The sequence below is a fragment of the Gopherus evgoodei genome, chromosome 8 (assembly GCF_007399415.2).
Source record: "Gopherus evgoodei ecotype Sinaloan lineage chromosome 8, rGopEvg1_v1.p, whole genome shotgun sequence".
NCBI classification, from domain to species: Eukaryota; Metazoa; Chordata; order Testudines; family Testudinidae; genus Gopherus; species Gopherus evgoodei.
The window spans coordinates 29,401,106-29,424,951 of NC_044329.1; the positions used below are offsets into that span (position 1 = coordinate 29,401,106).

Sequence of the window (23,846 nt, forward strand, 5' to 3'; positions counted from 1 at the left end):
CCAGGATTTCACCCTGGGACTTCATTTTAGGAACATAGGAGTTGCCATACCAAATCAGAGCAGTCCAGAATTCTGTTTCAGAGACTGGCCTCCACCAGCTGTTTATAAGTGGAAGCAGTTCTACAGGGTAATTATACCTGGGGTGGGGGAAGAAAGTATTTCCTCTTGTCAGTTCTAACTGTACTGCCTAGGAGTTTCATTAAAATTCTATTTTTCTATTGGGACAGGATTAAGTAAGATTGTCCTATTTAACTTCTCTATATATTGATGGGTACAATTTATATGTATCATTTATACAATGATTTTGTATACCTCTAGCATATCCCCCCTTAAATTAAACAGCCCCAGTCTCTTCAGTCACTCCTTCTATGATACTTGTTTCATGTTTCTAGTAATTTTCATCCCTTCCATTTCTGCTACATCTTTTTCAAGATAGGTTGATCCAAACTGAACTGTGTCCCATGCAAGGGCATTCCTCTGATTTATATAAATGTCACTGGAATATTTTCTATTCCATTCCACTTTGAACAGAGATGTTCAATGAGCTGCCCACAGTGATGCCCAGCTCCTTTTCTCGCATTAATTTAAACCCCAGCAATGTGTATGAGTTGTTCAGATTATTCTTTCCAATTTGAATTATCTTGTATTTAACAGTAAATCTCACCTGCTAGTGTGCTCTGCATTCACCTAGCTCTGAGATTACTTTCAAGTTCTTCATGGACTTTTCTAGTCTTAATCTCAGGGGCGGCACCAGCACGCCAAGAGCATGCCTGGGGCCGCAAGCCACAGGAGGCGCTCTGCCAGTCACTGCGAGGGCGGCAGGCAGGTTGCCTTCAGCGGCATGCCTGTGGAAGATCCGCTGGTCCCGCGGCTTCGGCGGACCTCCCGCAGGCATGCCGCCGAATCTGCGGGACCGGGGACCTCCCGCAGGCAAGCCGCCGAAGGCAACCTGCCTGCCGTGCTTGGGGCGGCAAAATACCTAGAGCCGCCCCTGCTTAATCTAAATAATTTTTGTCTTCTGCGGATTTCACCACCTCCTTGTTCTGTCCCTTTTTTGATAATTGGTAAATATATTACTCCACACTGGTGCAGCCTGGTACAGACCTTTGGGGACACCCTACCGTTAACCTTTCACCAAACTGAAAATTGCCCCCACCTTTTTTTTTGCTCTTTATTTTCTGTTTCTTAGCTGATTTGTGGCAGAATTTTATGAGTACTTCTTTTTCTTAATAGCCTCTTGTGAAGGACTTTTTCTGGACCTTCAAAAAGCCTTTCACAAATTACATTAACTAATTTTCTCTTATCCAATATCTTGTTGGCAAAGAATTCTAGCAGATTACAGAGGCATAATTTTTCCATAGCTAATCCAGTTGTAGTGGCTTGCAGATATTAAAATATGTATTGATTCTGGGCCTAATACTGTTCTCAGTGTCAACATTGTAAATCCAGACTAACCAGCTTTACATTGGTGCAATAGAAACCAGAATTCTTCTAGAAAAACTTTAATTCACAACCGTAGATTGTTTTCAAATACAGTTTATTGAGCAACTCAAAATGTTCTAAAAGATCAAGATCTGTTTCATGACATATTTTAGCAAGAAGCTGCTGCATTAATAATGTCGACTAAATGAAGGCTATAACTATACACATGCTTATTTTGCTCTCATTAATTTATCTATTAGCTATGACCACGAAGGACGCTTGACCAATGTAACACGTCCCACCGGAGTGGTGACCAGCCTTCACCGGGAAATGGAAAAATCTATTACCATTGATATAGAGAATTCCAACCGGGATGATGATGTAACAGTTATTACCAATCTCTCCTCTGTGGAGGCTTCCTATACAGTGGTTCAAGGTACAAGAGTGTACTTTTCAGCGCTTTAGACGCAAACACCAATATCTCCGTAGTACTTTAAGAGAGCCATTCTCAAAAGATTCATATCATACGTGCACTTTTGAGCAGGAAAAAAAATAACATAAGGTTCTTGGAGGAAACTCCCATACATACTCTCTGAAAATGGCAATACCTCAGGACAGGCAGGGAAAGTTTTGTCTATTCTAGTTGAGTCAAATACAGTATGATCATTACCTGTTGTAAATTGGCTCTGCTGATGCCTTTCGTGTCAGGTTTACTTTACCCACATCCAGATTGCATTGCACTCCAATGCAACGTTGGCTATGACTTTAGGGACAAAAAGGTAGATTCTTTACAGTGACATAATGAACTTGTATAAACTATCTTACTGTAAAATCCTAGCTGAGACAAGGTGTAGGCAGTTTTTAATCATAGTGTAATTTGATGAGATCAGCCCCTCAGCCCTGTCACCCTGATTTATCTAAGTTAATTCTTTCAAGTTAATGGATCTGCTCATTTGAGTAAAATACAGGATCAGGCCCTTTTCTGATGCTACGACCAAAAAAAAAATCATGTATCATATTTTCAGTGCAACATTACCACATCAGAGAATGCTGCCACAGCTGGCATACCACAGAAGAGATCAGCAACAAAATGGTTAACTGTTCCTTGGTGTGAAACTTTCTGACATGGACCAAAAATTGTATATGACACAGTGTAAACAGTCACAGTTACCGAAGATAGATTGAAAGGAGTTTAGTGGATGATGTTTTTTTAATTAAGAGATAATGTCACTGGAATAAAAACATTGTCACAGGACAATAGTCTCCTTCTGACATATAAATGTCAACATTTATAGACTATTATCCTCTGACACCTCCTGTTCCAATGACTTTATTTCTGTTATACCAAATGATTAATTATGTAGATGCTGTCCTTTTGTCAAATGGATATAGATGCTTTGGTGAGCTGCGCACAACTGGAGTACTGAAAAGCTCCATTCTGATTGTCTTACAGAATAGAGCTGGCTGTGCCAACCAGTCAGAGAATAACATGGCTATAAAAGTACAGTTTTTATAACTTTTATCAGTAAGTGAAAAGGCCAGACATCTGATTGGCTAGCCTAGTTTCTTTATTGTCGGATAAAGAATGACACATAAAGGATTGTGTCCGCCAGCTTGTGTTGTTGGGGTATCACACCTTTGGGATTTAAAACTAATCTGTAACGCTGTGCTGTGTATCTGCCGGGAGGGCAGTTTTTAAAAGACTGAAAAAGAAAAAGAGATTAGTTGTTCACTTCTGACAAAAGAGTCCAATGGTCTCTTTTTACATCGCTGCATTTAATAGGCTTGTTATTCATCCCACAGTTCAGTTAAAAAATATAATTTTCCCCTGGGTTTTGCTCATTTTAGAAATTCATCCACATAAATTATGGAGCTGAAATACGTCAGTATATATTTTGATTTACAATTCAGAGTACCGTATATACTCAAAGTTTAGTAAAAAAGGGAAGCACTCGAGAAGGGGGTCGGCTTATGAACCGGTATAGAGAGGGAGAGGTGGGACACAGCTCCTCCACCAACAGAGGGAGCAAGGAGAGGCAGCACAGCCAGCAGAGCCAGAAGGGAAGAGGTGGGGCCAGAGTCTTTCTGCTTCTGGCCACACTGCTCTCCCACCAGCCTCTGAAGCAGCTGCAGCTCCGGGGCTGGCAGGCTGCAGCCGTGCCGCTTGGCCCCGCCCCCAGAGCAGGCTGTGGCCGTACCGCCGAGTCTGGCCTGCCGGAGCACATCCGGCCCAGCCTAGCCCTCTGGAATATGCTGCAGCCACACCGCCTAGTCTGGCCCGTCGGAGCAGGCTGCGGCCATGCTGCCCAGCCTGCCGGAGCAGCTCCAGCCAGGCCAGAGACATCCTCCCCTCGCCCTCCCCAGATAAGGTGGGAGGGGATAGGATGGGGAATGTGGGGGGGTCCCGGGCTAGGGGTGGGGTCGTGTGGGGGGTGGTCACAGGGGTTACTCCCCTGACCCCGAGCTTCTCCACCTCAAAAAATTTCCCACCAGTTGCTGTCCCGGCCTGTCAGGGTAAGCAGCTGGTGCGCCAGGACACTTTGTTTACTTAGGTTTACCTCCATGCCTGCGGACGTTAAAGGTAAACAAACCATCTCGGCCCACGAGTGGCTTATCCTAATGGCCCGGGAGCCAAAGTTTGCAGACCCCTGAATTATAGGGTCAGCTTATGAACAGGTCATAAAATTTTTCCATTTTTGCTTATCCATATTGTGGGGGTCAGCTTACAAATGAACTGGCTTATGATCGAGTATATATGGTAAATGGAAAACAACAGTATAAACTATAGCACCTCTGCAGGTTTGCAGCATTAATACCATTGTTCTTTACATAAGTCAATAACATTGGTAATATCTACCATAGCACAACGCAGGCAGACTTCATTTGACATCAATGGAAGTACCATGAAAACCTATTAAGTTGATGCTATCTTCTCTTTATGACTAAAGTAGCTAAATATTGTTTTTTATTATTTTACTAGATCAAGTGAGGAATAGCTACCAGCTCTGTAATAATGGCACTTTGAGAGTGATGTATGCCAATGGAATGAGCATTAGCTTCCACAGTGAACCTCACGTCCTGGCTGGTACTGTGACCCCTTCTATAGGACGATGTAATATTTCCCTGCCAATGGAAAATGGCTTAAATTCAATTGAGTGGCGCCTGAGAAAAGAACAGATAAAAGGCAAAGTGACGGTGTTCGGAAGAAAGCTCAGGGTAAGTGGAACTCACTGTTACAACAACAGTCTTTTGTCCTGTATCTAGACTGTTTTCTACTCTACATTATATTTTATTCAATTCTACTTCATAAAAATGAATAAGACAATGAAGTGGGGACTAGCAGTAGTGACGTTTTATGTATTTGAGAGGCCAAATAAACCGATGGAGTTCTGCTACCAGTTATCAGAAGCTCCATCAACTAGAAGATTCAAAAGGAGGCTGGTAAAAAATACCTCGGAAGGAGTAAGAGTCACTATGTTGGTGGAATTGCCATTTTTCTAATGAGCTGCAGTATCAAAATCGTGACCACTTGTTGTCTATCAATATACTGTGGAACTCTTCACAAGAATTTGGCTGAGTCTCCAAACAAAATTCTAGTTCATGTCATTACATTCTACTAACCTAAATTCCCCCTGCAATTTCTCTGAGATAAGTAATTGTCTTCATTTCCTATCATAAACTGCAAGGCTGTGCTAAAGAGCCACTATTTTCCCTCCCCCCTACTTCCCCGAGGTGGCTAAAATTTCACTGTGGATGAAGTGGCTCCAGTATGCAGAGATTGGAAGGCACATTGGGATACTGAGAAGAAAAATGCAATGGGTATCATCCAAAGCCCATTCAAGTCAATCAGAGACTTCTCTTGGCTTCATTGGGTATTGGATCAGGCTGTATATAGAATCATAGAAATATAGCGCTGGAAGAGACCTTGAGAGGTCATCTAGTTCAGCCCACTGCACTGAGGCAAGACTAAGTAAACCTAGACCATCCCTGACAGGTTTGTCTAACCTGTTCTTAAAAGCCTCCAAAGACAGGGATTCCACAACCTCCCTTGCAAGCCTGTTCCAGAGTTTAAGTACCCTTGCAGTTAGAAAATTTTTCCTAATATCTAACCTAAATCTGCTTTGTTGTAAATTAAGCTGATTACTTCTTGTCCTCCCTTCAGTGGATATGGAGAACAATTGATCATAGTCTCTTTATAATACCCCTTAACATATTTGAAGATTGTTATTTGGTCCCCACTCAGTTGTCTTTTCTCAAGAATAAACATGCCCATTTTTTTTAATCGTTCTAAAGCTTTTATCATTCTTGTTGCTTGCCTCTAGACTCTTTCCAGTTTCTCCACATCTTTCGTAAAATGTGGCATCTGGAATTGGACACAGTACTCCAGCTGAGGCTCACCAGTGCCAAGTAGAGCAGGACAGTTACCTCCCACGTGTTGTATACAACACTCCAATTGATACGCTTCAGAACAATATTAGCTTTTTTTGCAGCTGCATCCCATTCTCAACTCTTTTTCAATTTGTGAGCCGCTATAACCCCCAGATCCATTTCAGCAGTACTACCACCTAGACAATTATTCCCCATTTGTAGATGTGCATTTGATTTTTTCCATCCTAAGTGAACTGTTTTTCACTTTTCTTTATTGAATTTCATCTTGTTGATTTCAGACCAATTCTTCAATTTGTCAAGGTTGTTTTGAATTCTAATCCTATCCTCCAAAGTGCTTGCAACCCCTCCCAGTTTGGTGTCATCCACAATTTTTATAAGCATACTCTCCTCTGCTATTCAAATCATTAATGAAAATATGGAACAGTGCCAGGCCCAATATTGACCTGGTGGGACCTTCTAGACACACGCTTCCAATCTGACAGTGAACCACTGATAATTACTCTTTGAGTATGGTTTTTCAAACAGTTGTGCACCCAGCTTATAGTAATTTCTTCAAGGCATTATGTCCCTAGTTTGCTTATGAGGATGTTATATGAGATAGTGTGAAAAGCCTTACTAAAATCGAGAGATATCACATACTACTTCCCTATCCACTAGGCTAGTAACCCTGTCAAAGAATGAAATTATCTTCGTTTGCATGATTTGTTCTTGACAAATCTGTGCTGACTATTCCTTATAATGCTATTATCCTCTCAGTGCTTACAAATTGATTGTCTAATAATTTGTTCCAATATCTTTCGAGGTATCAAAGTTAGGCTGACTGGTATATAATTCTCCAGGTCCTCTTTGTTCCCCATTTTAAAGATAAGTACTGTGTTTGCCGTTGTCCAGTCCTCTGGGACCTCACTCGTCCTCCCTGAGTTCTTGAAGATAATTGTTAACCGTTCCAAGATTGTTTCACCTAGCTCCTTAAGGAATTGCCTAAAGTGTTCTTATCATTAGATATTTTACACCGAATCAACTGCTTAGTTATTTGCAGAGAGAAATAAGACAGGAGATGTTACATTTTAACATTCTCCTGATGTTTAGTGGTTAGCAAATTCTCAGCGCTGAGTTATCAGTAGTTCTCCCTGTTTTCTTTATGCTGTCTGTATCTTCAGAGTTGCATACTCCTGTATTTTTTTTTAAAGACAAAAACCGGAATGAGATTAGCAGCTAAATCCTTAATGACTGGATTTCAGGACTGTGTAATTGATTTTTGATATGCTGTACTGTGGAAGTTGATTATAAGTAGTAATCACTCCTTTTCTAAGATAAATCAGCTCTGCATTTTGACTAGTCTTCAAAACAAAAATAAATGAGGCCCTAAAATAAAATGGCTATAATCCATACTCTAAATATTAAAAACTTAATAGAGGTACTCGTGGTAATTAGCTGAAGTTAAATGCACAAATCTTAGAGCTGAATCCTTGCCAGAGTTAGATTTTCTTCCATCATGTTTATGCAAATCAAAACACAGCTTTATCTATCAACACCTCAACATTTAATTGTCTGGTGTTAGTTCCTGTAACAATAATCACATATCCATTTAGCTCTTTTAAATGGAAATTACTATGAGATTATAGCAGGTTGAGTGGACTGAAAATGCAATTTGAAAATGAGGGAGAAAGCATAGAATTTATTTGCATCTCATTTATTTTGATTCACCTTTGTAAACTGTTTAGTGAATGAAATAAAAGCAACTGTACTGGAAAATTGCGAGGGAGCAGGTGGGATGCAAGGTAGACAGGGAGGTGAAGCAGTGTGGGATAGATCATCATGAATGGAGGGCGCAATAGATAATGAGTTATAGCTTCCATGAATATTTCAGATCAGTCTGAACACTCACAGCTCTTTCAGCTGAGGCCCAAATTTGGGACAGAGACACAGAACCAGGGACATATGAAAGGCATTAGTGCAGGAGTCTGTCTTGTATGTGATTAATTTCTTAAGGTAAATACCATTTTCAGTATTAAATCTCCCTCTTGAAATTTCTCATGTAAATATTAGCCAGGACTGAAGTGAGATAACATCAGCTTTGTGTATGTGACATAGGTACATTTCAGTCTCAAATTCAAGAGACTCTTTCTTGAGGACTCTCAGCTGAGAGGTCAGATGCAGTCATTCCCTGATTGTTGGTGCTCAGATACTGTGTGATGGGTGCCGTACAAGATCATACATCCATACTTCATTGGTGTGTTGTATGCTGTCAGCATTGTGATCACAACCTCACACAGCCACATTCTGCTTGGCAGAAAACTCCTGCTGCTCAACATGCAACTATCCACTTGTACTTTACCACATCAGCATTATGTAGCACAATACTGTATTAGTAATTCTGCAGTTTATCCGAGACAGGGTCATGGGGCGTTGTTGAGCTTAACATTGCACCATTAGAGATATGAGCTTTGTCTTTAAAGTTTATCCCAAAGTTCACATGACTTATGAATTTTTGAGCAATCCCTGAGTGGAAAAGAGAAGGGGCCATTAGTGCTGATGGCAGGAACAAGTCATGATAGGGCGAGGATGTAGCTCTCCCCCAAGCACCAGCTTGCACCTGGGGCAAGAGCATGCTACATCTTCTCTAAAGATTTAACAAGGGCCCCAGTGAGCATTCACCCCACAGTGGCTGTGGAGGCATTATCCCTGCTCTTGCCTATGCCAGCATAAAGCTCCACTGCTTGTAGGGAAACCTCTCCCTTAGTATGGGGTCAGGATTAAAGAACCATAATTAAGCCTATGTAGGAAAATGTGTAATTTTTTTATATTAACCAATTTATGTCAGGTATTATTGTTTTACTGGTCCATTATCAGTACTGTATTGAATGTTGTGCAGGCAATTTAATAGAGAACCCAGAGAGAGATTACACTTTCAGGTTTGTTTGTTTTTGTATACACTGTAATATCACTTGTGACAAAGTTCCTCCTCTACCTTGGTGGATCCTGCGCTTATTGGCAGATTTGCTCACCTCAGTGATCTTTCCTACAGTCTGGATCAACTCCTCCTGTGTCTGATCAGCGAGGTTTGGGGGGAACCCAGGCCCGCCCTCTACTCCGGGTTCCAGCCCAGGGCCCTGTGGATTGCAGCTGTCTATAGTGCCTCTTGTAACAGCTGCATGACAGCTACAACTCCCTGGGCTACTTCCCCATGGCCTCCTCCAAACACCTTCTTTATCCTCACCACAGGACCTTCCTCCTGGTGTCTGATAATGCTTGTCCTCCTCAGTCCTCCAGCAGCACACCCTCTCACTCTCAGCTTCTTGCACCTCTTGCTCCCAGCCCCTCACACGCACTTCCTCTTCTCTGGCTCCTCCCCGCCTGACTGGAGTGAGCTCCTTTTTAATCCCAGGTGCCCTGATTAGCCTGCCTTGATTGGCTGCAGGTGATCTAATCAGCCTGTCAGCCTTAACTGGTTCTAGCAGGTTCCTGATTACTCTAGTGCAGCCCCTGCTCTGGTCACTTAGGGAACAGAAAACTACTCATCCAGTGACCACTATATTTGTCTGTACCCCACTGGTCTGGGTCTGTCACACACTCAAGTGAATTTTGCTGGAAGAACCATTAGCCAACATCTAGAAGGGCTCTTCTCTATTGTGACTTACACAGCAACAGCAAAAAGAAGAAGCAGATGTGTGTGTAGGTAGCAGAACAAAAGAAAAATAGCTTGATAGATAATCTTCAGTCATGATAGTCGTGTTAGTGTTATTAGTGTTCCCCAAAGGAGTGGGAGTTAGTCATTTTGTTTGGGTTTCTATATAATTAATATGACATTGCAATTATACTCTGTGGTGTTACTTATTTTACAAATGAAAATGAAGTTACTGAATTATCAAACAGGTGCTGCTTTATTTTCAGAGTAATGTTTTTGTGTAGCTATTCTGGTGTATAATTGTTCAGAAAGCTGGTACTTCAACTCACTGTGACAAAAACCTAGTAACCTTTGTAAAGTAGATTCAGCTTCCTTCTGAGCAAAAGGAGAGAGCCCTTAAACTCAGCAAAGGCAGGGTGCAGGATACAGCTGCTGTGATGAGGCAAAAATGTCAAGCTGTTTATAAAGACGCAAAACTCTTAAAAGAGCTGAATTTTCAAACAATTGTTTTCGTCTCACTCCCTCCACACAAAAAGCATCCAAGAAGGCAGGAGATCACCATGCCTCCTACAACAGAGGAGCAAGAGCTGGTTATGGGGTTTTGGTGCTTAGTGAGGACCTCCAGAGATTCAGACGGCAACTTTGTGGTTCTCCCATCACTAGCTTTAAAGGATCATAAGTTTCAGTGTTGACAATGGGATTTTGTTGCTCTTGTATGTTTGTCCATAGCAACATCACTTACTGATGGAAACCCATAATGCAACATATAGCAGTGGAGAATTTATGATCTAGTAATTTTAGGTCTAGAAGGAGAAAAGATCTTAAAGAAATCTTGGAAACATTTAAAAACCCTGTAATTAGGATAATTATATACAAAAATAATTTAAAATTTCCTCTAATCCTCACAGATATATATGACTAAGAGGAATTTATTAGCCCAATTTATTTGAGGAATTCACTGGGAAAGTTTTTTTCATAATTTAGTTACTTTGGAAAGAATTGAAATTTCAGAGCTATGCTAGAATTTTCCTTTAATTGTACAGACATATGTCTTTAATATAATAATCAGATACCCCCTATTTTCCCCAGTAGTTCTTAAAGTGCACGTTTCCATGGACATTTGACATGTACACAGATTTTGCACTCACAGAAATGGTGACCACTTCTGAAAGTTTGCCCTCTATGGCTGAGTTCTGCTTCCAAGACTTCCTTTCTACTAAAACCTTGAATAGAGAATAAGATGGAGCATTTCCTTTCCTAATTTTTTTTCTTAACTACTATTATTGTCTTCACATCAGAGCTAGTCTATCTGCCAATAGCAAAACCTTCTGTGGGAAATCCCACATGAAGAGCAATTTCTAAGAGTTACTAAGGAAATGAAAACTGTGTTAAAAGAGCTGGATTTTATTAACTAAAAAATATCAGACTGAGAAAAATGAACAATTATTTAAAATATTTTATTATGAACACAAAATTGTATTAATTTTAAAATTGCTTTTTATAGAACTGAATTCCTACAGAGTGGGTTGGGATGGGAATTGGGCTTACTCTGCCAGTGAAAATAATTCAGAATAACTTTTATGTCCTCTAGGAAGGCTCAGAATTAATTTACATATTGTTTGATGTGCAGTTTAAATTTGGATAAGAGAAAATGTTGCTTAATCAAAGCTACTATAAAATATAAGCTGAAGAACAAATTCCCAGGAACAGATGAATATTTCTTAAGTAGTCCTTGCTGTCAAAAGATATCTAATTTAAAGACTTCTACTTTATTAATGGTGCGTTCACAATTAAATTACTTAAGAAGCTTTATTAGATTACAGCGCTGGCCTGGATTTTCTGTGGCTTGGCCTCCAGTGAGTATACTGCTTTATCTTTCTTATAGCATTTGCAGCAGCGAATGCTATAGTTGAGGTTACATATTCAGTTCTTACAACCCCTTGTTCTTGTATGCTCACAACTTTCCAAAAATGTTTCCTGTGGGACTGAAACTTTTCATGCTGTGTTGTGTTTGATTTTTGAAAGTCTTACTAAAGAAAGTGAGAACGTGAAATATATTTACTCAGCTTAAAGAAATTTATGGGATTTTTATTGCTTGCTAGGGACCTTAGCTTGCAAGATGCTGTGAGTTCAGCTTGCTCAGCAAGCACCTTGTGGGATCAAAGCCCAAAGCCTCAAAAAGGACTGAACAAAAAATATTCTATGGCACCTCTGAGGAAAAACCTCTCTGTTGAAAGTGGAGGGAGGAGAAAATGTTGAAGGCATGGATTCTCAACTTGGGGGTTGTGACTCCAACAGCAGTCATGGCAGCCCTCTCATTTATATGGCTAGATTGAAGGAGGAGTCCTCAAAACTCTTTCCTTGTGTACTGTGGGGTCATGGTATGAAAAAATGTTGAGAACTACTAGTGCAAGCAGTTGAAAAATTACTTCTGGGCGTATTCTGTGGGTATCTACTAAATCTTAACAGTTTATAACAAGCCCAGGGGCTGTTGCTCAGAGATTACTGCTAGCCCAGGATGCATTGTAAAATGTCTCAGCAAAACACTGCATTTTTTTTTAGTAAATTCTGGGAAATTTAATTGTCCTTTCAATTTATTAGTATTTTCACTATAGCAGTTAGCATGGACTAGGATTTATCGATTCACTGAACACAGCCTTCTTCCATTTGCATAGGTCCATGGAAGGAACTTGCTGTCCATTGATTATGACCGAAACATCCGCACAGAGAAAATATATGATGATCATCGGAAGTTTACACTGAGAATAATTTATGATCAGCTAGGACGTCCTTTTCTTTGGCTACCCAGCAGTGGGCTTGCTGCTGTCAATGTTTCTTATTTCTTCAGTGGACGACTGGCTGGACTTCAACGCGGTGCCATGAGTGAAAGAACAGATATAGATAAGCAAGGCCGAATCATATCCCGCATGTTTGCTGATGGGAAAGTATGGAGTTACACATACCTGGAAAAGGTAAGTGGCTTAATTTAAACTACAGCAATAGTTACAAAGGCTGAAAAGGTGTTAGGCATTGGCACAAAAGGTTTAGGCATTGTGACGCTGAGCATCACAGCACCTAACTTTTAGACATCTAGAAAATCACTAGATTCACAAAACCTGTGTAAGGTGCCTAGGCTGTCTGTCCAGTGAATGGAGAGAGAGAGGCACATTAGAGCCAGGTTGCTAGGTGTGAAGTGCAGCCTAAACTAGCTAATGGGAGATGCCGACCAGAGGAATGTGTGCCCCTCTTATGGAGACAGGCACCAAAGTCTGGGCTGCAGGGAGGGGCCTGTCTCTGTTAGCAATTCACAGCCAGGAACTTCGTTTGGAGTTAGGCCTTTATACAAGAAGCTGGAGGTGGGAGGAAACCTACCTGGTAACTTTTAGCCCAGTGGTTAGGAGACTTACCTGGGATGTGGAAAACCTTGTTTGTGCCCCCTTCTCCGCCTCAGGTAAAGCGATGTGCCATCTCTCAGGTGAGTGCTCTAGCACTGATGTGGGGCTCCCTAAGTCTCTCCAGAGGGCAGCAGCTTCAAGGAGAGGCTGATGGAACCCCCCCCCCCATTAGAATGCCCTCACTACTGAGCTAAATGTTCTGAGGGAGCTCTTCCTCCTCCCCCCACCAGCCCCAGCTGTTCTGTCAGAATTCACCTGAGAGATGTGCTCAGAGGGCACCCACTGGATTGGGCCACACACGATTGCCTGTCTGCCTCTGGTTTAAATATAGCTTTGGGGCTTTGATGGGAGACAGGTGCTCAGATGCCTGAAGGGAGCCAGAAGTGCACATGCAAAAAGGCAGAAACATAGGCTTCTAATGTCCTTTTACTGCAAAAACATAGGGATCAAATGCATTTATGCACCTACAGGATTAGGTGGGAGTTTTGTACATTGTAGTGGTGCCCAAATTGGGACTTAGGCACCTAAAACAGGGACTTAGGTGCTTAAAGTCTTTTGTACGTTCAGGAAAGAGACTGCTATTACATGTTCATATGTACATACATATACATGACGTAGGATTCTTAGTGTTCCAACAGTTAAAAAGCCTTTTGTGCCCGATCTGTGAATTTTTTACTTTTTCAATTAATCAGAGGAAGTACTTTGTTCATGGTTCAGTTCTTCTGAGATATCCATAAAATAGAATAGGTCACCATATAATAGCATGAACTAAGAGGATAAATTTTACTATTTTAAAATGCATGACTAAGCCTGACAGAACATCCCGGTAGCTCCAGATATCTCATCTCTAATCATTATTTATGAAGTGAAAATATGGTAATTCATTTCTATTTAACCTAATTTAAACCACTTTGATCTTGAGAGTTTATCTAATCCTTAAAAACACTGCATGCCATGTTCCCTAAACCCCCTCCCTCCCAGCCTATTGTTTTAGGTATGCTAGAACAGTTCTCTCTGCTAACTTCTCCACACACGTTTTACAGTATTCAGTGTAAATTAAAACTGCCAGAGGAGATATAAATTAGGGCATTGAACTCATTTTTCCCAAAACAGTAAAGGAAGAGAGTGGAAGAGGTTGATACAATGTTCCTTCCATTTCCTTCTCAGGATTGATCTTTTTCTCAAAGAGGAAAATTTACTTATCACAGATGTTGGCACTATATTCATACTGTTGGGCAGCATTGCACCTTAGATGTATTTTGATTTTATTTATATTTTTATTATTGTAACACTCAGATCTATTCAATAATTTTTTTATTTAAAAATTTGCTTTTTCCCCATAAATTCAGAAGTGAAAGAAACTGAAAGACAGTAAAAATATATAATCTTTGTCTTTTTATTTTTTTAATAGTCCATGGTACTACTGCTTCAGAGCCAACGGCAGTACATCTTTGAGTACGATTCCACAGACCGTCTCCAGGCTGTCACCATGCCTAGTGTTGCTCGGCACAGCATGTCCACTCATACATCTATCGGCTACATTAGGAATATTTATAACCCTCCTGAAAGCAACGCTTCAGTGATTTTTGATTACAGCGATGATGGGAGGATTTTGAAAACATCTTTTTTAGGAACTGGTCGACAAGTCTTCTACAAGTATGGGAAACTATCCAAGCTATCTGAAATTGTTTATGATAGCACTGCAGTTACTTTTGGATATGATGAAACTACTGGAGTTCTGAAAATGGTTAACTTACAGAGTGGTGGCTTTTCTTGCACAATCCGGTACCGTAAAATTGGTCCACTGGTTGATAAACAAATCTACAGGTTTTCTGAAGAAGGCATGGTCAATGCAAGGTTTGATTACACCTATCACGATAATAGTTTTCGGATTGCTAGCATCAAGCCTATAATAAGTGAGACTCCTCTTCCTGTTGATCTGTATCGTTATGATGAGATCTCTGGCAAAGTGGAGCATTTTGGCAAATTTGGAGTCATTTATTATGATATAAATCAAATAATTACTACGGCAGTGATGACACTTAGTAAACACTTTGATACCCATGGGCGCATTAAAGAAGTTCAGTATGAAATGTTCAGATCACTCATGTATTGGATGACAGTCCAGTATGACAGCATGGGAAGAGTAACAAAGAGAGAACTGAAGCTTGGACCTTATGCCAACACAACCAAATATACCTATGATTATGATGGAGATGGGCAGCTCCAAAGTGTGGCAGTAAATGACAGACCAACCTGGCGTTATAGTTATGATCTGAATGGGAATCTTCATCTCTTGAATCCAGGGAACAGCGTACGGTTGATGCCACTACGCTATGATCTAAGAGATAGAATTACACGTCTGGGTGACATGCAGTACAAAATTGATGATGATGGGTTCCTATGTCAACGAGGCTCAGATATATTTGAGTACAACTCAAAAGGTCTCTTAACAAGAGCTTACAACAAAGCAAGTGGATGGAGTATTCAGTACCGTTATGATGGGTTAGGGCGAAGGGCTTCTTGTAAGACTAACTTGGGGCACCATCTTCAGTACTTTTATGCTGACCTTCACAACCCAACGAGAATGACACATGTTTACAATCATTCCAATTCAGAAATTACTTCTCTATACTATGATCTACAAGGCCATCTCTTTGCAATGGAAAGCAGCAGTGGAGAAGAATATTATGTTGCCTCCGATAACACAGGTACACCACTGGCAGTGTTCAGTATTAATGGCCTCATGATCAAGCAGCTTCAGTACACTGCATATGGAGAGATATATTATGATTCCAACCCTGACTTTCAATTGGTCATTGGATTTCATGGAGGGCTGTATGATCCTCTGACCAAATTGGTTCATTTTACTCAGAGAGACTATGATGTTCTAGCTGGGCGCTGGACATCGCCCGATTACACAATGTGGAAAAATATCGGTAAGGAGCCTGCTCCATTCAACTTATACATGTTCAAGAGCAACAACCCTCTCAGCAATGAACTTGATTTAAAGAATTACGTAACAGGTGAGAACTCATTAGTGGTTGTTTACTAAAAGGTTTTAGTGCAAATTTCTAAAGCTTAGAATTTTTTGTTGGAAAAAGAAATAGATCAAACTTCTCCATTCCAGGACTTTCCTTTGGCTGTCTCCTCATCCACCTGCAGAACCCTTCTCCCATCAAGCTAGGACCATCTTCCCATTCGGTAGTATGAAAAGGACAGCGTAGTCTTGACCCCTGACTATTGGTTGTGACCCCTAGATTAAGAACCTAAGAAAGAGAGGCACACATGACTATTAAATAAAGGAGAATCATTTTCAACTAATAATAAATAATAATCTTTAGTTTTTATGTAGCACTTTTCATGTAGATTTCAAAGTGCTGTGCAACGGACGGTACCATTATCCCCACTTTGCAAAGGGGAAAGATGAAGACAGATGAAACTGAGTGCTCCAAGTCATCTAGCAGGTCAGTGGCAGAGTCAGAAATTAGGACTCAGGTCTCCTGACCCCCAGTCCAATGCCCTGTCCCTTCAATAGTATCCTCAGAATTACCTGCTGACTTTGTCCATGGGCACAACATGAATTACTGTCAAGAGTGGCACTGATTAAACATTTACTTTCCAAATTCTGCCTTTAAACACCAACCTATTTTTAGCTCTTGCTTTAAGAAAAGAACCTTTAATGTTTTAAACAATGTTTCCTTTTGGAAGACTGAGGAACATCTGTAGTGTTAGGATGTGGAGACAATAAATCAGTTTAGATTGCATGTACTGGGTTTGGGTGACACATCTAACTTCCTCTCAGTTACTACTAATTTGCCACTTAGTAGGATCACATAGTACTTGAACTAGCTGCAAACCATTTTTTAAAAGGAAAGGTAATTAAGATGTATTCAGGAGAAACTCTCTGAGAATGAGTCTGCAGCATGTTGTAATTAAAAACAGTAGTACGATTTAAAAAACATAGTTTTAGTGGCAGCACTTCAAGAAAAGTTATATTATGACTATTAGTTCTTTGCGACTATGACTGCATTGTGCGTGCATAATTTCTCAGGTTGCCGTTCAGTCATTTTGCATTCTGAAGACAATAGTATTTGCTCTTGATACTGGGAAAGAAATTATCAGTGATCAAAAATATCTTGAATTCTTGGGGTCTAATTCTGTGGTCCTTAATTGAACAAAACTATCAATGTCTGTGAGGGTTTGGCTCAATTAATAACTGCACACTTTGGCCTCTAATGATTAACTTCAGAAGCCCCCAAACCCAGTGGGTCCTATGTCACTTTAAGAGATTTTATTGCACTCAGAAGATGTTATATTTATTTTCATTCTTGCAGCCACAGAAGTAATTCAGAAAAGATACACTAATTGCTTGTACAGTATGAACTTTTAATTCCACCAAAAAATGGTTTATTGCTAATGCAGATACGTGCTGTTATCACAGGATTCTCTGGGCTAAAAGAATGTTCTTGGAAAAGAAGTTGTTATATAGAGAGTTAATTTTCATAAGTGAGAAATACATACAATCTTCATTTCTCCAGCTGTGTAATGAAATCCTGTGAAGAACATCAGAAATAGAAAATAATGAACTATTAGAATGAGAGAGAACGTCCTCTTTATTGCCAAATGAGGACAGCTAAAGTAAATTGTTTGGGAGGTAATGTTCTACCCTATGATAACAAACTGAAGCCATGAGAAAAAGGAATAATCGTCCTATGCTGTATATAGCTGAAAGGAAAATGTATAATATAATCAAAGATCTGTACACATTTCTTTAATGTAACTGGGATATAATCTGAAATTTTGTACAATGTTATTTATTTCAGTATCTAGAGGAATAAAAAAAATTAAGCTTACACATTTAAAAATTCTCCACCCACTGAAATTAGATTTGTAATGGCTCATTCCACCCTATCCCTAAAAGACACTAGGAAAACAAGATTGTAACATGCCCTGGATGTCAACAGATTCAAGCTCATCAAGCTTTTCTTAACTTCAAACAATTAAAAACACATTTTTGAATTTTTTTCAGTGAAATTCCAGAGCAAGAAGTTTTCATTCTCCCTCCCCATTTTCAGAGAGAAAGGAATAAGGGAGGGAAAAATCAGAAACATTTTCAATAAAAATGTTCACAAAATTTTTTGAATAATCCAAAAGCCATTCCTTTCCAAAACTTGCAGACTGAATATTTTGAATACTTTTGGAAAAATTCTTTCAACTACTTAAGTCATGTTGCTTAATGCAGTGTTGGAAGATGTTCAGATACTACTATGATGAGTGCAGGATAGGAACCTATATAGAATAGAGAAGAATCATCTGGTAGTCAGGATCCAAATCAGATAGAGCTTTTTTGGGCAAAAACAATACCTTGGACTTCACAAAAACTGACATTGAAGCAGAGGAGAAATGCTTCCTATGAAACATAACTGTGTAAGGCTTTGATTCTGGAAAGAGTTATGCATGTGTTTTACTTTATGAAGTTGACTTGAATGGAACTACTCACCTGCTTAAATCTTTGCCGGAGTAGGGCCTACGAGGGAAACCATGTTTTGTGCCAGAGGACGTTTCCAAGCGTTCTCACAAGCATTAATCCAGTATCACACTGAGTATATAGCCCCATTGTAGTAATCCAATCTGGAGGTGACAGAGCTAGGGCTAACAATGGTGAACTGTAGAAAATGTTTAGGTCACTCACATATTGGATGTCAGTTCCATATGACAATATGGAAAGAGTAACCGGAGAGCTAATATAGAATCAGAAATGGAGGGTTGGAAGGAACCTCAAGAAGTCAGCTAATCCATCCACTGAGACAGGTTTAAATATACCTAGATTATCCCTGACAGAAGTTTGTCTAGTTCTTAAAAACTTCACTTCACAGAGATTCCACAACCTCTGTAGGTAACCTATTCCAGTGCTTAACTATCCTTCTAGTTATATGTCACTGGTGGCTATTTACAGTGTATTTAAAATAGTCATTCTTGCATCAGTTCACTCTGGAAGAGTACAATTGTGAGAGCTGCCAAGCAATAACAGGTTAGAAATTCAGAGGCCAAGCTCTACTTGAAATCACGAGTTGAGGCCATAGATTCCCTTAGATACCCATTACACACCTTCATTTTTCACTCATTTATTTACTTTTGATTTTTAGATGTGAAGAGCTGGTTGGTGATGTTTGGATTTCAGCTCAGCAACATCATTCCTCGTTTCCCTAGAGCAAAAATGTACTTTGTGCCACCTTCATATGAGTTGTCAGAGAGTCAAGCCTGTGAAAATGGACAGGTATGCTGAAGTTCTTGGTGTCTTAAATAGATTTTGTTGGTCTTATATTGTATTTGGGTGTCATTTTATGACTATAGACAAAGGGTCTACAATAAATAGAGTGCACAATATTTGTTTCATAGTGATGTGAAATTCAGTATAGTCCGCTTTTGTAGTATTGAACATGCCATCTTTCTTACCAACCTAGATTATTACCATAATAGCAGTATCATTAGTTCTTCATATATACCCTTGAGTTGTTACTCGATTAACAATAGCAAATGGAAATCTCAACGTGTAATTTACCATCTGTTCTATCTATATCATTATAATCCTTATGTCTTTTATTTATGTCAATAAAAATGTGGTTTGTAATTACTGTACTGTTAAAGAACAGTTTTACTCACAATACTGTATAGGGGAAAAAATCATATTTTTTGTTTGCTGGGGGGTTTAATTTTTGGCAGGTTTGAGTTGTAAGTTTTGGTGTTGCAATTAAAATTAAAAGTAAACTGATGTTTACTTCTTTGCCCAATTAGGAAAGGCATATGATTTCTCTCTCTCTCTCTCCCTCTCACGCACGCATGCACACACACTTGAAATTACTTACCCAAATACTGGGCCAATTTCTAGTCTCAGAAGTCAGTGGAGTTACTCCACATTTATAGTAATGTAACTAGTCTTAGAATAAAATTTTAAAAGCATCTAAGTGAATCAGGAGCCCAAGTTCTATTTTCAAAAGTAATTAATTTTTGGCCTGGTCTACACCTAAAACTTATATTGTTCAGGGAAGTGAAATATTCACCCCCTTGAGAGATGTCGTTAAACCGACCTAATCCACCTCTAGGTCAATGAAAGAATTCTTCCATCCACCTACATACTGCCTCTCTTGAGAGGCGGGTTTACTACAGTGATAGAAGAACTCGCAGCTGTGCTGCCGTAGCATTCTAGTGTAGACATACTCTAAGCTCTGAGGTGCCTATATCTCATTGAAAGTCTACAAGACTTAGGCTCCTAAGTCACTTTTGAAAATGTGACTTAGGTTCCTTAGGCACATGGCACATTTTTACCCTATATCTTCTAGGTCAGAATGTTCAGAAAATATACATAATCTGTTCATAAATAGGTTCTACGGAACCTCTTTAAAAGTTTTAGCTGATTGACTCCTGAATACTCTCGTGATGGTCATGGTGTAGATAACCAAGATGGATAAATCTGTATACATATACTATAGAAATAATGTATCTGAAAAGACAAATGCACAAAAAGTATTTTTAGCTAACAATCAATTCTATGGTACTTTGAAAATTGAGTTCCTTTATGTTGGTTTAGATAACTGCAATATGTATATGCACTGCTGTCTTTAGTTGGTTCACTGCATAACACTGTACAGTGTATAGACCAGCAACAACAGTTTAGTGGTACCTTCTATAGCAGAGGTGGGCAAACTATGGCCCACAGGCCACATCCGGCCTGCGGGACCGTTCTCCCCAGCCCCTGAGCTCCTGGCCCGGGAGGCTAGCCCCCAACCCCTCCCCGCTGTTCCACCTCTTCCGCAGCCTCAGTTCACTACGTCACTAGCGCAATGCTCTGGGCGGTGGGGCAGTGAGCTCCTAGGGCAGAACAGCTGCAGAGCCCAGCCTGACCCAGTGCTCTATGCTGTGCGGTGTGTGGCTGGCTCCAGCCGGGCAGCACGGCTGCCTGTCATGGTGCAGCCGCGCCAGCAGCCACCAGTGCTCCAGGCAGCACAATAAGGGGGCAGGGAGTGGGGCAGGGAGGTTGGATAGAGGGCAAGGGAGTTCAGGGGGTGGTCAGGGGCTGGGGGTGTGTATAGGGGTCGGGCAGTCAGAAGCAGGGAATGGGCGGGTGAATGGGGGCAGAGGTTTCAGGGGCAGTCAGGGAGATGAGGTGGTTGGATGGGGCAGAGGTCCCAGAGGGGGCAGTCAGGAATGAGAGGAGGGGTTGGATGGGGGGGGGATCCAGGGGCAGGCAAGGGTCAGGGAGCAGGAGTCCAGGGGCAGCCATCAGGGAATGGGGGGGTTGGATGGGGCAGGAATCCCAGAGGACCATCAGGGGCGAGAAGCAGGAGGGGTCAGATAGGAGGCAGGGGCCGGGCCACGCCTGCCTGTTCCTCTGGGCGTGGCCCGGCCCGTAACCAGCCCTCCATAGAATTTCTGAAACCTCATGCAGCTCTCAGGCCAAAAATTTTGCCCGCCCCTGTTCTATAGTTTTTTACAGCACCATTTCTCATTGTTCTTTTTAATAAGGTTTAAAATGGGACTCTGAAGTCAGCATTTTCAGGCTGTCTAGATCTTATTTGTTTATTTTTGCAGCTAATTACTGGAGTCCAACAGACAACGGAAAGACACAATCAAGCATTCATGGCCCTTGAGGGGCAGGTCATCTCTAAAAGATTACATGCTAATATTAGAGAGAAAGCTGGGCACTGGTTTGCAACAACTACTCCCATTATTGGGAAAGGGATCATGTTTGCTGTGAAAGAAGGCCGCGTAACAACTGGCATTTCCAGCATAGCCATGGAAGACAGCAGAAAAATTGCCTCTGTGCTTAACAATGCTTATTACCTGGAAAAGATGCACTACAGCATTGAGGGAAAGGATACCCATTACTTTGTCAAGATTGGCTCATCTGACAGTGACCTTGTCACCCTGGCGATGACCAGTGGGCGGAAGGTATTGGAGAGCGGAGTAAATGTCACAGTTTCCCAACCAACCCTCCTTATCAATGGAAGGACTCGAAGGTTTACGAATATTGAATTCCAGTATTCTACCCTGCTACTTAACATACGGTACGGACTGACCCCCGACACACTGGATGAAGAAAAGGCACGCGTGTTAGACCAAGCTCGACAGCGAGCCTTGGGATCAGCATGGGCCAAAGAGCAGCAGAAGGCACGGGATGGCAAAGAGGGCAGCCGCCTATGGACTGATGGAGAGAAGCAGCAGCTTTTGAGCACAGGAAGGGTTCAAGGTTACGAGGGATACTATGTACTTCCAGTGGAGCAGTACCCAGAGCTAGCAGACAGTAGCAGCAACATCCAGTTTTTAAGACAGAACGAAATGGGAAAGAGGTAACAAATTAACCTGCTGTCATCCTCTGCTGGATGAATCAGTAGTCACAACTGTTATCTCCTCTCCTAAGGAGATGAAGACCTAACCGGGGGCACTAGGCTGAGCTACTTTGGGATAGTAAGTGGCAAGAAAGCTCACATTTTTTGAGTTAAATGCTACTGTTCAAGTGATTAAAAACCACATCCTGAAGTGGACTAAAGCCAGACTGATAACTTTAACCATACAAATTAAAAAGTACCCCTAAAATATTACCCACTTGTTCTGGGTCTAAAGAAAAAAAAAGAAATAAAAATAGAAAAAAGGCCTCATATTATATTACCTCACTCCATTCACACGTGAGCAAACTTTAAGAAATTCAAGAGGGCCACCTTCTCTAGACCAGCTGATGAAACAAAAATGATTCACACTGCTTGTTTGATAAATATTCAAGAGGTTTTCATTTAAATCAAGATACAGGTGCATTTAAAACATTACTTTGGGGTGATTTGTGCGTAATAACTGGAGGAAAATGAGAATGCGAGCAAGAGACCACTGGAAATACTAAATTAAAAAATTATTTAAAAAATAACAAACCTGACTTGCACTCAGACCCTGAATTTGTCTGGCCTGAAGTTTAATTTATTCAAAGAGGGCAGAGTGTAAAGTTAAATTCAAAATGGTGGCTATAATCACTACAAATAAATTTCATACTCTGTTTGTCTTTGAAGATTCCATTGTGGACAGTATAACACAGTTACAGGGTGTAGTCTGTTTAGATTCAGTAGTTTGTTGGTATCAGTTCCAGTAGAGCTGTGGGCATTGTGTTACACTATTGCAAATGGGCACCACTTCAGATCACCCTGTACATACATCAGCCAGAAGGCACAATCACTGTTTCAGATTTTAAAATTATTAGTGTGTTTGTTTGGTCGAGAAACTGAGACAATCACATTATGGTCACCACAAAAAATTTAAAAAAAAAAAAAAAAAAAGCTAAGAACTTTGGTACAAGAACTTTTTTGTAATATACATGTATGAATTGTTCATTGAGTTTTTTATATTAATTTTAATTTGCTGCTAAGCAAAGACTAGAGACAGGCAAAGATAATTTATGGCAAAGTGTTTAAATTGTTTCTACGTAATAAAGTCTCTAAAACTCCCGTGAATTATTTGTCTCTATTGTGGAAATGTTTTGAGAAAGAAAATTAGCTGTGGGTCTGTCTATGTAACCTAGTACATGAAACCTTTTAGATGCAGAAGTGAGGTGCTAGTATCATACATTCTACAAATTCTTTTAGTATCCCTTCCTCTGGACTCCAGTTAAGCTATGCATTCACCAGCACCTCTGTTACAAGTGTTAAACTGGCAGACATTTTTGAAAGCGTTTGCCATGGAGCAGAACAAAAATAATTTGGGGAAACCAATGAAATACGTTACGTTAATAAAGCGACTGAAAAAGTTAGGGGGGAGGAGCCCTACAGGTAGATGTGCAAATATAGGACCCAATTCTGCAACTGGATATGTAAACCGCAAACAGAGCCATTCTACCATCACTGACTCAGTTTTAGAGGCAGGCCATAATTACTTTATTGCATCCTACCTTTACGAAGCCTGTAGCTGTTTCTATCTACCATTGTACAGACAGTCGAACTACTACTGCTCTCATTTACATTGGTGTACAT

At 40.5% G+C, this 23,846-nt stretch overlaps 1 protein-coding gene across 5 annotated transcripts in view; it reads left to right on the forward strand.

Annotated features, from left to right (window-relative positions):
• The window catches only part of TENM2 (teneurin transmembrane protein 2), a 1,578,682-nt gene extending 1,555,358 nt beyond the window's left edge, over nt 1-23,324 (forward strand). For all 5 annotated transcript variants that reach the window (XM_030572355.1, XM_030572352.1, XM_030572354.1 and 2 more), the window contains 6 exons: nt 1,683-1,858; nt 4,403-4,638; nt 12,115-12,411; nt 14,246-15,860; nt 18,984-19,114; nt 21,427-23,324. In XM_030572355.1, the coding sequence (XP_030428215.1) occupies nt 1,683-1,858; nt 4,403-4,638; nt 12,115-12,411; nt 14,246-15,860; nt 18,984-19,114; nt 21,427-22,188 (3,217 nt within the window). In that variant the 3' untranslated portion in view covers nt 22,189-23,324. The remainder of the gene's footprint in view (nt 1-1,682; nt 1,859-4,402; nt 4,639-12,114; nt 12,412-14,245; nt 15,861-18,983; nt 19,115-21,426) is intronic.
• Nucleotides 23,325-23,846: the final 522 nt, after the last annotated feature.